The 16,629-nt window shown below is 36.6% G+C and overlaps 1 protein-coding gene across 2 annotated transcripts in view; it reads left to right on the plus strand.

The window, feature by feature from the left end:
* Window positions 1-16,195, plus strand: part of gsk3bb (glycogen synthase kinase 3 beta, genome duplicate b) — a 30,345-nt gene extending 14,150 nt beyond the window's left edge. For both annotated transcript variants that reach the window (XM_051886196.1, XM_051886272.1), the window contains 8 exons: window positions 4,735-4,845; window positions 6,129-6,259; window positions 7,354-7,460; window positions 8,380-8,477; window positions 9,164-9,259; window positions 10,355-10,541; window positions 12,762-12,857; window positions 12,939-16,195. In XM_051886196.1, the coding sequence (XP_051742156.1) occupies window positions 4,735-4,845; window positions 6,129-6,259; window positions 7,354-7,460; window positions 8,380-8,477; window positions 9,164-9,259; window positions 10,355-10,541; window positions 12,762-12,857; window positions 12,939-12,997 (885 nt within the window). In that variant the 3' untranslated portion in view covers window positions 12,998-16,195. The remainder of the gene's footprint in view (window positions 1-4,734; window positions 4,846-6,128; window positions 6,260-7,353; window positions 7,461-8,379; window positions 8,478-9,163; window positions 9,260-10,354; window positions 10,542-12,761; window positions 12,858-12,938) is intronic.
* Window positions 16,196-16,629: the final 434 nt, after the last annotated feature.

A 16,629-nucleotide genomic window follows, 5' to 3' on the forward strand; every position in this document is an offset into this window, starting at 1 on the left:
GTTCATTATGTAAACAGACGTGACGTAATGACGCAAAGATGCTCGAGACGGCGGCATGCTCGAATTTCCCGCGGAAACCTACCAGTACCACTCGAATTAGAAAACATTATTACAAGCTTACCATTGTGAATCGTGCTAAGGTAAGGATATAGTTTTGAACACTGGCTGGTTATGTACTTGCTCAGAAATTAATTTTGGATAATTTTTAACCAAAAAAAAGTTACGGACTGCAGCTTTGAAGACGCACATACACACCGATGCACATACGAGAGGCTGCAGGTTATTCAGTTACTCTTGAGTTATTCTTACACACAACAGCAGGGCTTATTTTTTGTAACAAAGACAGAAAGAAAGACATTGAGAAAGAGATAATATGTGAGGGTTGCTTTGAGGCATAAAAGAAAAGGAACGGTACAGAAAGTAGGATGCTTTAAGTGAATGGCTGGATTAATGGATTAAAGTGTCATTATGGCCTGAAACACATTTTAGACCACATTCAGGACAAAAATAGTGCCTTCAACCAATCAAGTCTGGTATGTGATTATGGTTTGAGGATATGTGGACTTGTCACGTAACTTGGCTAGTAACAGATGCAGTTTGCATGGTCATATGGTCTTTAATTTCAACAAAAATATACACTGAAATTAATAATTGTATCCGGCGAGGGTGCATTACCTTGATCAAAAGTGACAGTGAACACATTTATAATGATACAAAACACTCTATTTCAAACAAATCACAGGAACAAATTACATTTTAAAAATATTCAAATAGATAAGTTATTTTAAATTGTAATAATATTTCACAGTATTACTGTTTGAACTGTATTTTCTTATCAAATAAATACAGCCTTGTTGAGCATCAGAAACGTCTTTCAAAAACATTTAAAAATCTCATCGACCCCAAACTTTTGAACAGTATTGTATGCAACTCTTTCCTCCTTCCTTTTAAAAGTTGATAGGCTTGTTTATTTCGCTATCTGCACGATTAAATGGTTAATTTTGTGGTTAGTCTCACTGGTTAAGAACCACTACTCTATGCAAATACTGCCCCCTTGAGTACTGAGATTTGTTACCACCACGTTAACACATACATTAATGTGTTGACTTAGCATTCGTGTCTGCATTTGCATTTGTTTATGGCCTGTGAAGCAGGTATCTATGCCCTTCTCATTGACAGACAGTGAGAGCAGGGTTGTCCTCACCGGTTTCACCCTCCATTCCAGCACGGTGACATAGTGTCTAACTGTTGCGACTTTGTCCTGACGGCTCCCCTGGTGTCACAGAAACAGGATCAGTTCAGTTATGTAACCCTGTCCAGACAGAACGCTTACCCATTTACATGCCAGTTTACTCTCTTGGCAATGGTGCGGTTCAATCAAAGTTCATTGACACTGACTATCACGCCAACAGATCACGACTCAGTACAGTATGCAACTAATATGTGCAGTCTTCAACAAAGCTGACTACACTGGGTATTGCATTTCTTGACTTAATATTTGATTGGACTAGGGATGTGTCCAAAGCCTAATTCCGAATTCGGAAAGGCATGGAAATTGAATAATTCATTCTATGGAGCCCCTACAGGGACATAGTTAGGGTTGCTGCAGTTACATTACAGTACATCAGATTTCACTTATCATGTGAAGATACTAAGACGAGATGACTAACAGGACTATGTCACATGATTTGGTGCCCAAAAGATCCTGAGCGTCATTGTAAAATATCTTGTAAAATGTGCAGTCAGTACCGCTGCTCCCTATACACAGAGTACGGGCGATAGCAAATTGGAAAATGAAAGTAAAAAGTGTGTGCAAATTCAAAAGTGATTTCAGTACACCACATATTGATAGTGGCTCCCTGATACCAGAAAATTATATACAATATAATTACCCAAATATAATTGTGAGAGAACACAAAAGCATTGAAATATAGTTTTTCCTTCCATCTCATATTTTTTTTCCATCACCATGTTCCTTTAGTGGCTCCGTAGAATGTGTCTTTTTCTTTCTGAACATAGTATTGGGCACATCCCTAGATTGGACTGGTAAATAAAGACAATTTTACACAAACTATGATTTAAAGTCAAAAATAGCCATATCTATTTCTGATATCCTACATTTAAAAAAAAAAAAATATATATATATATATATATATATATCTGCAAAAAATATCCAAATAAAGATCTTAGGGGAAAAAAAAATCATATTTCAAAGAATTCGAAAGAGAAAATATTAATTTTTTTTTTTTTCTGTTATTTTATGGGAATTACGTCCATGTAAGTGTGTAAATTGCCACAATAAATAAATAAATACATAATCAATCAATCAGTCTTAAAGGTGCAGTAAGCAATTTTTGAAAAACGCTGTTGAAAATGGATCGGACCGAGCACCACAACAGACTTGTAGTAGAGGTCTGCAACCCGACCCGAGCCCGACAGGCCCAGAAGAACTCACGGGTTTCGGGTCGGGTTCGGGTTAAGGTTTCATGAATAGCTTCGGGTCTGTAACTGAGAAAAACTATATAGGCTGTTATATAAGTCTTGCGTGCCATCTTCTGTGTTGTACTCAAAAGAGCGGGCAAGAGTGGGAGCACATTTATATTTCACATTTATATATTAACTGTTTTGCGCATGTGATCCCGCTCTTGCGCGCTCTTACAAAGCTGTCTTGGCTTATGGTGGCAAGAATGGTACATCTCTATAGCGACGGATTTCGGGTTCGGGTCGGGTTCGGGTTAAACTATAACAGTACTGTTCAGGTTCGGGTTAGGTCAAAGGATCTCGGGTATGGGCCGGGTTCGGGCCTCAGTTTAAAGCCCATGCAGACCTCTAACTTGTAGCTAATCAGAAGTAGGGGGTGTGTCCACTCATGATGGGGGAGGAGAGTGAGTGAGCCAATCAGCAGTAGGGGGCGTGTCCATTCATGATGGAGGAGGAGGAGAGAGAGTGAGCAAGAGGGAGATTTGAAGAAAGACTGTAGAAAGAGAGATGGCTGAGAGACATTACAAAAGAGAAAAGGTCAGAGGATTATCACTGGAAAAAGAATGGCTATGATCAGGCAAGAGCTTTAGGACCCGCGTTAATATTAGAAAAGCTTTCCAGCGCTGGCGTGATCGAAGCGGGAAGGCGTGAAAATGGACACAGAGGTTGCGTTGCTTCTGCTCCATATGTGAGTAACATGGTTTTGAGTGTCATTGATTGTCTGGAGTTGTTGTGCTGCTGGCGACTAACAACCAACTCTTACTTGTATATGCTCTTGTGTACTGTATATTCATTTTTTTTTTGTGCTTCCTTGTCGTACGTTCATGATCTTCACTTTATTTTTCACAAAGCATTATTTTGCTTCGCTTGCATTGCGTGTTTGTGCATTTTGGGGGCGAAGCAATGAAGGGAGGGGTGTGTTTGTTTGGGTTGATTTCAAATATCAACAGTGTTCAGCAACGATTTTGAGAAATCGCATACTGCACCTTTAATGATGCTATAATTATTTTCTTTATGCATATTTTAGCTACATATTTCCATATGTGTAAACATGCTACATCTTGAAGTTGTGACAACAATGTAGCATACTATACCATTTGAAAAGTTTGTCATTGCATATTTTGCAGTTTCACAAACATTTTAAAAATATAGTACGCACATAGTACATACTGCACTTTTTTTTTATTTGCAGATGTTACTATGTCATGTATTGTAACATTGATTGAAATGCTGTATTGACCAATCAGCAGCAATAGCATCAATCTCTTTTTATTAACTCCAAAATTATCATTGTATTATTAAAATGTGTAAAACGCATATCTTTAGTTATTACCTGTATGAAAGCACCAGAATGGAGCCTTGATATCAATTTTTGTCATTTAGCAGCCTCTTTTATCTAAGAATTTGTATGTGTGCATGAACAACCAATCACAGAACATCTCAGAAAACACTCAGTCAATCACAGGACAGTTGCAGAGCTGATCTCACTGTTGCGAGGCAGGAATCGGCTCAGTGCCTTTGACAGGTTCATTTTCCAGCTACATTAAGGAGTTCTTGTCTCTGGGGGAAAAGAGAGAAAAATAATGACTGTTCAAATAGTCATTGTGTCTCATGTGTGATGAGTCCCTTTTCTCCCTATAAAGTCCACCACTGAGACATTTGTGTTTATCTAAATGTAAGCAGAATATATACATTTTGGGAATAGAATAAAAACTCTGGTTTAGGGGTGTGTGATATGATCAGAATCAGTTGAGTAATATTACACTACCATTTAAATTTTGGGCTTGATAATATTGGCAAAATTTTTGTGAAAACCTTGATATATTTTTTTTCAAGATTCTTTGATGAATAGAAATAGAAGTCTTTTGTGACTTTTCTGACTTTAATGTCACTTTTGATCATTTTCATTCATCTTTGCTGAATAAAAGTATTATGTTCTTTCAAAGAAAAAAATAATCTTTCTGATCCCAAACTTTTGAATGGTAGTGTGTATCAATGGAACGGTATGTTATATTTAAAATTCAACCAAAAATGTCTTATTTATTACATAAACACATAGTAATGCTTACTTATTTTTGGATAATCTAGAGTACCACTTTCGATGCTGTTGTATGTATAGCCAGTAAACACACACCTGAGACTGCACATCTATTTTGATCATTGCTTGTAACCCATAAACAACCTAAAGATGTTTTCTAGATGTAAAGCACTCTCTCTTTTGTCCCTCCCTCGTCTTCTTCTTCACGCCCACAGAAGGATGAGGTGTATCTGAATTTGGTGATGGACTACGTGCCTGAAAATGTGTACCGAGTGGCCAGACAGTACAGCAGAGCCAAGCAGAATCTGCCCATGGTCTATGTGAAGGTAACATCTCTTAATAGAGTCTGACATGATTCACTACTCTAAAGATGTGTGATTTGGTGCTGGTCTAGCCCATGGACCAAAACTGCAAAATGTAGTTAGCGAATCCAGTCTACTATGGGATTTCTGATGTACTGTGGCTTGGTCAACCATGGTGGTCTTGCTGGTTTAGAGGTCTTAAAGGGTTAGTTCACACAAAAATGAAAATTATCCTATGATTTACTCACTCTCAAGGCATCCTAGATGTATATAACTATCTTCTTTCAGACGAACACAATTGGAGATATATTTAAAAATAGCTGTTCCAAGCTTTAATGGTAGTGAATGGGGGTGGGGGGGTGGGATTTTGAAGCACAACAAAATGCATCCATCCATCATAAATATTGTCATAAATATTTTCTATACAGCTCCAGGGGGTTAATAAATGCCTTCTGAAATAAAGCAATGGGTTTTTGTAAGAAAAATATCCATATTTAAATCTTTATGAACTATAAAAACTAGCTTCCAGCAGGCGGCTGTATGCATTGATTTGAGGCGAAAGAATGACCTCTGAACCGACGCATGACGTAATGACGAACGTGGAAGAAGAGAGGATAGAGCAAAGCAAAACACCAGTCCTGAATTAGAAGTCTAAAACGAGAATTTTTAAAGAGAAATGTCGGAGGATTTCGATATAAGAGAAGAGGAGCTTGAGTTTGTTGCCCAGCCCTATTTGTTTGAACCGTGAGAGGTGTCTAAGCTTACGCTACTCCTACATCCTGCGTCATACATCACGTCAGAAGTTACTCTTGTGGCGCAAGTCGACCTGCGCAGTATGCGTATGGTCGTCTGCTGGAAGCTAGTTATGTTAGTTTATAAAGTTTTAAATATGGATATTTTTCTTACAAAAACCCATCGCTTCTCTTCAGAGATTAACCCCCTGGAGCCATATGGATTACTTTTATGACGGATGGATGCATTTTTTTGGGGAGGCTTCAAAATCTCGCCCCCCATTCACTACCATTATAAAGCTTGGAAGAGCCAGGATATTTTTTAAATATATCTCCAGTTGTGTTTGTCTAAAAGAAGATAGTCAAATACACCTAGGATGGCTTGAGGGAGAATAAATCATAATTTATCATTTTCATTTTTGGCTGAACCATCCCTTTAAGAGCAGGATTTTCCTATTTCCATGGGGTTCTGTGCCATATCTTGGTTCATTTCTGAGCTTTCATTGGATTCATTTATAGATTTGTCTCAGCTTGCAAATTCTGCTGTATTAAAGTCACTGTTATGTTTGTTTTCAGCTATATATGTACCAGCTGTTCCGCAGCTTGGCGTACATCCACTCGTATGGGATCTGCCATCGAGACATCAAGCCGCAGAACCTCCTGCTTGACCCAGAGACAGCTGTACTCAAACTCTGTGACTTTGGAAGGTGAGATGGGGAAATTGGGTTCCTTCACCCCTAAAGCACCTGCTGTAAAGTTAACGGCACTTGTTCATACCGAGATCTTGAGTAAAAGATAGTTGACACATTGACTGAAGTTCTTTTGTATTGATGCTCATGATATAGAAACCTTTTGATGATTGAAATTACTATTCAACTTTGATTGATGATGAAAAAATCACTGTTTCAACAAAAAAATAAAAAAAAATTAAGCAGCACAGCTGTTTTCAACATTGATAATAATAAATGATTCTTGAGCAGCAAATCATATTAGAATGATTTCTGAAGGATCATGTGACACTGAAGACTGGAGTAAATTCAGCTTTGATCACAGGAATATATTACATTTTAAAATATATTATAAACTTATATTTCAAGTAGTAATAATATTTCACAATATGACTGTTTTGCTGTTTTTTTGAGCAAGTAAATGCAGCCTTGGTGAACATAAGAGACTTCTTCAAGAACATAAAAAAAAAATTGTTACTGTACAAATGTATTTCTTTGCAAATTGATTATTTAGAGATTGACAGTGAAGGAAAAGCATGCAGCATTTGTCCATCTTATACACAATGTCAGCTCCACCTATACTGTTTAAAAAGCATCCCAGGATGCAACTCATGAGGTTGTTTGAGGGAATGAGGGCATTTTGGTGGTAGCGTGTGAACGGCAGTAGTATAAAACACAGAAGAACTTTGCTTGTGTGAATAACAGATGTGATACCATTAATGGAAAACTTCATCTGGTAATTTCACGGCAATTTAACAAGTCTCATGTGTGAAAGTGATTATTTCACGGATCAAATCCATCCATTCGACGCATTTAACTTTGAGCATTCTGATCTAAATCTGTGTCTGACTTTATTTAAATAAACAAGATTTCAAGATTTTAAAGTTCCTCTGTAGTTAGCAAACTTTTGGCTCTAGTTAGTGTCTGGTGATAATGATTATGATTATTGTTCTTATGATGATGATGATGGCTGTTTTGATGTTCACTGTTGTTGGTGTAATTTCTGGTTACTGTATGTCTAATTCTCTCTGTCTGTCTCTCGCATTTGTTCCGTTTCTTTCTGTCTCCTGCAGTGCAAAGCAGCTGGTGCGTGGTGAGCCTAATGTTTCCTACATCTGCTCGCGGTACTACAGAGCCCCTGAGCTCATTTTCGGAGCCACGGACTACACTTCCAGCATAGGTATTCTACTGATCTTTGTGCTTTAAAACTTTCATCAGTGTGCTAATACTCTGCAACTCTTTTTTTTTTAAAAAAGAGAGAGATTCAGTATCATACAAAACCATGTACCGTTATAGTTTATCACATTAAAGCAGTCATAATATAAACAGGACTTTTTAGATTTTATTTAGCTTGAGTGTTACATTGAGTAAATCATAGTATCTTTGTGATGTCAAAAATATTTATATTTAGGATTTTTTTTAAAAGAAGTCTCTTATGCAAACCAAGGCTGCATTTATCTGATCAAAAATACAGTAAAAACTAATATTGTGAAATATTATTATTACTATTTCAATTTTAAAATGTAATTTATTCCTGTGATCAAAGCTGAATTTTCAGCATCATTACTCCAGTCTTCAGTGTCACATGATCCTTCAGAAATCATTCTAATGATGATTTGATGCTCAAGAAACATTTATTATTATTATCAATAATGAAAACAGTTGTGCTGCTTAATATTTTTGTGGAAACTTTGAAGCTTTTTTTTTTTTCAGGAAAAGTTCAAAAGAAATAGAAAGTTCAGAAGAACCACATTTATTTAAAATAGAAATGTTTGTTACATAATAAATGTCTTTACTGTCACTTTTGCTAAATAAAAGTGTTAATTTCTTTCAAAAATGTAACCATTTATTTCTTCAGATATATTCAGTAATGTGTGATTTAAAAGACATTAATTTACATATTTTCATGGTTAAAATGACATGCATCAACAAGTGATATTGTATCAATTTTTATTTTTTCTTGTCTTAATGCTTCAACATAGTTGTTGTGTAATGCTTAGAGAACTCAAAAACAACACTGAGACATGCTAATGAAATTTGTTTGAAAATGAAGAGTGTTTGCTGTAATATTCAGTGTTTACCTTCATTTTTCTATACAGACATTTGGTCGGCTGGTTGCGTACTGGCTGAGCTGCTTCTTGGACAGCCGATTTTTCCAGGTGACAGCGGCGTCGATCAGCTCGTTGAAATTATCAAGGTGTGGAAGTGTGTGTGTGTTGCATGGTAGTTTTCATAAATAATCTTAAAATTAAGTTTAAATCTATTAAAAAATAAATCTATAAAAAATACATAGCATATGAAAAACCTAAATTTAATGAAAATTAGAACTGCCTCCTTGGCATCTAGCTAAAAAAAAAAAAAAAATAGTTAAAGTACTAAAATTATTAAACCTAAAACTGAAATAGAAATATATTTTTAAAAAATGCAAAACACAACAAAATTGCTTAAACTTTGACTAAAATGAAAACTGAAAATATAAAAATAAAGCCTAATTCTAAATAGAAATAGATACTAGTACAATAGTACATTATTAATACTAAAACATTCTATTGTTTATTCTAAGATTCTGATTGGCTGTCATTGTTTTTGTGATCCATCAGCTGGAAATAAATTGCTCTGAAAGTGATTCCAATGATAACGTTTCCCTGAATCTTGTATTATTATTGTTGAAGTGTGAAGTAAAGTCACCTTTATTTCTATAGTGCTTTATACAGTACAGATTGTTTCAAACCAGCTTTACAGGGATAATAATGATTCAATGACGCAAACAGTTCAATTCTCTAAAAAAACAGTGTCATTGTTCAGCTGAGGTCAGTTCAATGTTGATTTGGCCTCTGCTATATATTACAACTGCAACAGAATAAGAAAACTTGTTTCCTCCAGGTGCTGGGAACTCCTACACGAGAGCAGATTCGAGAGATGAACCCAAATTACACCGAATTCAAGTTTCCACAGATAAAGGCACACCCGTGGACTAAGGTTAGCATGAGTGTTTCCATGTGCTTCATGCTTGGAAACACTTTTATCTTTCTCTTTTCTCCTTACTTTAATTCTAGGCTTTGATTCTATCTTCTATATTGCTGTCTTTACACCCTTCTTATTTTAAATTTTATTTTATAATGCCTTATAAAGTTAATAATAATAATAAATTTATTTTTATTTAGTGCCTTTCTGCAAACTCAAGGTTGCTTTACAATATTATAACAAGTAAACACGACAGCAGACAGAGAGACAATACAGATACACTGAGTGTAGATAACATAACATAACAGATTACATAACATGAAATAGATCATGAAGTTAGGGATCAGAGAAACAAGAAGCGAAAAGATGTTTTAAGGTGGGTTTTGAAATCATGTAATGATACAAGGTTGCGGATGTGTTGGGAAATAGTATTCCACAGTATGGGGGCAGAGATACAAAAGGCCCTGCCACCAAATGATGCTAGTTTATGCCGTGGGACCAACAACAGACCGGTATCAGAGGATCTTAGTGTGCGAACTGGGGCATAGATATGAATGAGATATGAAGCCGATATGGTGTTGGTGTGGAAAGGAGCAGTGCATTGAGAATGGATGTAAAGGTGGGTGTCATCTGCTTAGCAATGGAAGTTAAAGCCATGATGACAGATAATGCTACCTAATGGAAGCATGTAGATGATGAAAAGTAAAGGCCCAAGAACAGAACCCTGGGGAACACCGTGTGAGACAGGGGCAGTAGTGGACTCTATCCTGGTGGATAGAGATGTAATGCCGACAGTCAGGCAGGTAGGAAGTGAACCAGGATAGAGCAGTTCCAGAGATACCAAGAGCAAAGATTTGTGAAATGAGAATACTGTTAGAAATTGTGTCAAATTAAGAGGAAATGGCTAATAGAATTAAAATGCAGATGAAGCCTGAGTCAAAAGTTGCTACTGGCAACACAATTTCATTGGTAAATTTAATTGCTCTCTTGTGACTTTTTTTCAACCTAGATTTATATCAAAAATAGTATTTTTGACAGTCAGAAGTTTATATTATTATGCAAACGTTTGTATATAGCACTAAAAAACCTGTGTTGTTGTCCATATGATAGGTTTTCCGGCCTCGGACCCCTCCTGAGGCAATAGCCTTGTGTTCCCGATTGCTGGAGTACACGCCTACGGCCCGACTCACTCCTCTTGAGGCCTGCGCTCACACTTTCTTCGACGAGCTCCGTGAGCCCATCCTCAAGCTCCCGAATGGAAGAGAGCGGCCTGTGCTGTTTAATTTCACTACACAAGGTATGTGGCACACAAATGCACAGCAGTTTCATGTTTTCAGACCTGTTGATCATTTGCTTCGTTCCGAAATAGGGATTAAAATTGTTACAATTTCTTCTTGGTTCGGTCCTCTTTCACAAGGCAACATTTCTAAATGGACCAAAATTTGTTAATTCAAGTCATGAGCGAGTAATCTGTCCTCTTATTGGTCAGAGTGCACCTGTTTACATTCCGGGATTTCGCTTATATCGGTCATCCTTCAGGATGGATAGACAACAGCTCCGTCTTTGCGTGGCACTTTCCTCGGAGTGATTAAAGCCCATCTCTTTGAGACGCTTGTAAGCTTCTGTATTTTATGTGTTTTGGACAGTTGTTCTGAAATATGTTAGTCCGTTAGGCATTTCACGTTGTCTTTGCTTAAATTAAAGGGATAGTTCACCCAATAATGAAAATTCTGTCATCATTTACTCACCCTCAAGTGAGTTTCTGGTCCCCATTGACTTTCTATAGTTTTTTTTTTTCATACTATGGAAGTCAATGGGGACCAGCAACTGTTTGGTTACCAGCATTCTTCAAAATATCTTCTTTTGTGTTCAACAGAGGAAAGACTCATACAGGTTTAAAACAACTTGAGGGTGAGTGAATGATGACAGAATTTTTTATTTTTGGCTGAACTATTCCTTTAAACCACAATTTGTTTTTAAGACGCATTAGGAAAACAAACACTGCTGCTGTAATTACTCATCATACATTGTGATACAGTCTGGTTTGTTGGTCCGTTGGGTCGAATTGCTTTCTCACCACAAGCGAACCGCTCCAGAGTTAATTTCAAGCGTTCGTTTTTTGGTGTGGATTTGATGGTGATTGCCGTGTTCATATATGCCTAAATGAACTGAACTAAGGGAGAAAATGCGCCATGTTCCGGAACAAATGTTCCAAACGAGCCATTTTTTGAAAAGGGGTGTAACGATACACAGAAGTCACAGTTCAGTACATACCTCAGTTTTGGGGTCACGGTTTGATACTAGGTTATTTTCATTTATTTTGACCAGACAGTAGTGCAAATTACAGTTTGTTCCACCTAGCAGCACTTAATCCCCCTGAGGTAGTTGGTACAGTACAGCCTCCTTAGTGTATTAAGCACTAAGCAGTAAACAGAATGCACTCATGTATGGGTCATATTTCTTTTGTAGCTCCGTCATTTATGGTCATACCTTAAATGTCTTATCATAGATAAGAGCAAGACATCATTCAAAACTGTAAAGGGTCTATTTTTATTTGTGAACACTCACAATAAAAACAAAACATTGTGCTTTTGTAAAATGAAGAAAACAAACAGGATTCCGCTTTCTGCTGTCCCAGTTTCCTTTCTGTGAAGTTTGTGAAGCACATCTCAAAAATTAATCGAAACTCAGCGTATAGGCTACTAGCAAGCTCTTGCGCGCCTGAACTCTTATTTTGGATTGGTGCATAGAGCGTGATTTTTTTTATTTATTTTTTTTCTCCCAAATGGTTCAGCGGAAATCCCCGCCCTGCAACCAATTTCATTGGCTGAGGTTACAGTGACAGGTAGGTTTAGGGATCAGGGTTGGTTGTAGGCAATCGTTACTGTGATTGACAGGGCCAATTAAATGTTTAGAATTGGCTCCAGGGAGGGATTTCCACTGAACTGGTTTGGGGAAGAAAAAAAATCACACGTGCATAGATCGTCTCTTCTTCTTCTGCTCCTTTTCCTGGTGGTTAGCAAACAGCATTGCATTACCGCACGCGCCCCTTCTGGATCGTAGTGTGGATCGCCTGTGACTGACTGTATTCATCGTCTGACTGTATGCACCGAACCGTGACATCCGTACCGTGACGGTTTGGGTTGAATACATGTACCGTTACACCCCTAGAAAACACCCTGAATCTTTTTGAACCACTGTATTAACATACATCTCAAATTCACCCAAAACTGATGTTATAAGCGCACTAACACACACATATAAGTACACGACCGGGAAGATTTTTTTAATGTTTTTGAAAGAAGTCTCTTATGCTAACCAAGACTTTTTCAGGACTCTTTGATGAACAAAAAGTTCAAAAGAACAGCATTTATTTGAAATAAATAATAATGTATTAGTAAATGCTTTAGAATTGTTTTCATTGTTAGTTCATGTTAACTAATGCAGTTCACTAATGTTAACAACTGGAACTTTATTGTAAAGCGTTACACTAATATCCTTTGCATTTAATGATCAGAGTTGTCCAGTAACCCCTCGCTGGCCTCTGTACTCATCCCTGCACATGCTCAGAACCAGGTGGAAAACTCCGCCCAGTCTGCCTCGGCTGCAACAGGTAGGTTTTTCACTTTCAGCCTCTCATAAACCCCAAGACTGTTCTCACAACCACTTTTGTAATCATCTCTAATTGTTCCAGGTGCCATCAGTGGTCCGAACGCCAACGCTGCCTCTGCCGCCCCTAATCCTTCAACTTGAACCCCATCCACCTGTCAATGGGCCAACGCTGCTGCTTATTAGCCACGCCCAATCCTGGGAATCATGGGCGTGGCTAAAACGAAACGAAAAGCTCATGATATGATGGATGCGCCAACCAAATCTTCCCCCAGCCATTGTCTTGGTTTTTATTGTTAGTGTTTTAATTTATTTGCTCTAAAGGACATAACGAGGGCTCAAAAACACGCCTCAGGACTGTCTGCGGTGCTGTTTGAAATTTCTTTCTCTCTCTCTCTCTATATATATATATATATTCACACACTAATATATATTACACTACAAATGCGTTTTCACATGTCTACTTTGACATTTTTAAAGGGAAATCTGTATGCTGTAGCCACTGCTTCTTTTATAATCGTCTCGGGCCCCTTCTTGGTCACCTATGGGCAGAGACAAAGACTTTGAAAATGGTCTGACACAGACGCTGCAGGTGGTTTCTGATTGGCCCAATATGACCGAACCGGTTCAGAGCCATGGACAGATTTCCAGGGCTTGTGTACATTCTGTAGACTATGTGAAATATATGCTAATGACTTTTGCCTTTTCCCTCAGTATTGGGCGGATATGTTGTATGCTTAAGCTGTACGCTGCTGTGTGCCTCTTTCTTTTTGACCACTTTTGAAGGAGTGACATTATCCATTTGTTTCCTGCTCGTCTTCCTCCTTCCTGTTGTATAGTACTTCACAGAACTCTACAGATGTTGACACACACATAATATCGGATCATTTTCTGTGAGTGAGAGTGTGTGTGTGTGTGAGTGCATGTTGTGCGTCTTACGTCTATAAATACTGTATGCTGATTCTTGAAATGTTAGTGAGCTAAAAGAAACAAGCACGAATCTGATAATCAGGACCTTAATACTGAACATGTGAACAGGTTTCTGCACCACAAATCCCAGCCGAAAGAAAGATGTCGTGGTTTGGTGCTCGAAATAGTCTCTTCTGTGTCATTTGTGTTAGAATTTAGCGGGAATAAGTGGCTGAAAACAGTGTGAAACCTTTAACCATCTGGACTGCTCCATCAGGAAACTAACACTAATGATGAGGCGGAAAAAAAATAAGATCTCTACAGTACCTTTGCTTCCATTTCTTGTTGTTTTTCTTCCTTATGTCCTCTTTAGTGTCCCCTAGTGTTAGTGGAAGTGTACCACTGAGGCTGTTGTGTTTAGTTCCTCTGAATATGTTGTGAATCTGCACAGAAGTGTCACTTCAGGCTGTTTATGTACCTCCCAAAAGTGCTGTTGAAAGAATATCGATCTGTTCTGTTACCCGCTTAAAATGACAGTTCACCCAAATATGAAAATCATTTGTTGATTTTGTTTACTCACTCTTTTGGAAGCACATTTCCGCCAAATAAGGAAAAATACAATGCTTTTGTAAATAATAATTATGGCACAAAATGTCAAAACTGTGAAATGAAAAGTCGAAATTGACACAACATTAAAAGTCATAATTATAACATAGAAAGTCAGTTTCGACTTTATCACAATTTTGACTCTCATAATTTACATAATATGTCAATTTTGACTTTTTAAATCTTAAAATTATGACTTTAAGTCATAATTTCGACTTGGTATGTCAGTTTCAACTTTATGTTATAAATATGCCTTAGCATGTAATAATTTTATCTTTTTATGTCATAAATATGATTTACAAGTTTTTTTTTTAGATGGCGGAAATGGGTTTCCATGCTTTCATGCTGTTTCAAACCCAAATTATATTCTTTCACCCCAAAAGGAAATGCTATGTTCACACTGATCTTTTCTATGCAGTGAAAGTGAATGGTGACCAAGGGCCATCAAGCTACAAAAATGCCAAAAAATGTATCAAATCAATAATCCATATGATTTGAGCGCAATATTCAAAGTCTTCTGAAGTCATACAATTGTTTTATGTGAGGACATTTTTAAGTTGTTAACCACTAATAATTCCTTTCTGCCATATATCTCAAGGATTGTGTTCAGTCTGAATATGCACATATTCAAATGTGTTTTTTTTTTGTTTTTTTTTGTCATTTTTGGAGCTTTGGATGGATCGTTATCTCCATCCACTTTCATTGTATGGACACGATTCAGAATCTCACAAAGATTATTATTATAATTTTGTTCCATGAACAAAAAAGTACAAGTTTAGAACAATATGAAGATGAGTAATGATGACATAATTTTAGTTTTTGGGTGAACTGTCCCTTTAACTGTATCAATACATCCTGTAAACTTTTATTGTTTGTTTGAACTGGTTTTTAATTGCCAACTATTAGAAAAAATATGATATTATACAGTATGAAGGTGCTCCATCACTCTAATTATGTATTAAAACAATCATTTGTTTAAATAATGTATGCTTGGCAAAGGGAAATTGAATTGAATTTCATCTGCTAAGCTCTTGTTCAGGTCTGTTCACTGTCACAGCAGGGAAATAGATGTTTTTCATTTTCTTTTCTTTTTTATACTTTTAACTTAAAGTTTCAGAAGGACTTTTTGTTGCAGGAATTTCTTATATATTTTTAATTGTGATGGAAAATCTTACATTTACAGTTTTTTTTTTAATGATTTCTTTTTTATGATTATGAATGATGTGGGAATATAGTGTGTATCATTCTACAGTATTAACTCATTATTTGCAATAATATATTTTTGATTTGTGTTTGGGCTCTTGTAAAATACTTTCAGCAGCACTTAAAGAGATTGATGTCATGTAGCACTAAGACCTTTTTAAATGTTCATAAGCTTTATTCAAATATGTTTTTAAGCCTAATATGTTTTTCATCCTTGCATAATTAGCCAGTGCTGTTAACAGTCATGTTGCTTCAAGGATTTCCTTAGCATGTAAAGAAACACTCATTACCTTTCTCAACGACTCATATTTGAGACTAAAATGAGATAAAAGGGAAAAAGTGAACAAATGTGAACTGTTAGTAGCCATAATAGTCAATCATCAGCCACCAAACACCTGAAACATAGCTTTTTTTTTGTTTTAAGTTTTTGTTTTGTTCTGTTTGGTTTTGTTTTGTTATGGTTTTGTTTGGTTCTGTTTGGTTTTGTTTTTTCTTCTCCCATCCCAGTATGCTAAACATCTTCTTGTTCATACTGATGTGCGTTCTGTCCCTTGTGTGTTCTGGTTCAGAGAAGTCACCTGATACTGTACTGCATTGAATAAAGTGTAGGTTACCTTCACTCCATCACACTGCTTCTTCTCTCTTTATTGCTAAATATCTTATTTTTCTTTACTAAACACCAAACGACAGCAATTTCAGTATTAGTGAAAGCTTTCACCCTCATGTTGTTCCAAACCTGTATGACTTCATTTCTTCTGCGGAACTCAAAAGAAGATATTTTGAAGAACGTTGGTAATCAAACCATTTTGGTGACCATTGGCTTCCACTGTATATGGACAAAAAGGTCATTCAGATTTGGAATGACACGAGAGTGAGTAAATAATGAAAGAATTTTTCTTTTGGGTGAACTATATCCCTTTAAAATGAAGTGATTTCATTACTAATTTTTGAATCATGTTTTCATCAGGTAAACAACAATGGTAAGTTTTTCACTGAAACTATCTGATATATTGTTATTTTATTTTCACTGCAGCTAACTCCAGCTTTAACAGTTAAAG

This window comes from Ctenopharyngodon idella, chromosome 1 (genome assembly GCF_019924925.1).
Source record: "Ctenopharyngodon idella isolate HZGC_01 chromosome 1, HZGC01, whole genome shotgun sequence".
Lineage (NCBI taxonomy): Eukaryota > Metazoa > Chordata > Actinopteri > Cypriniformes > Xenocyprididae > Ctenopharyngodon > Ctenopharyngodon idella.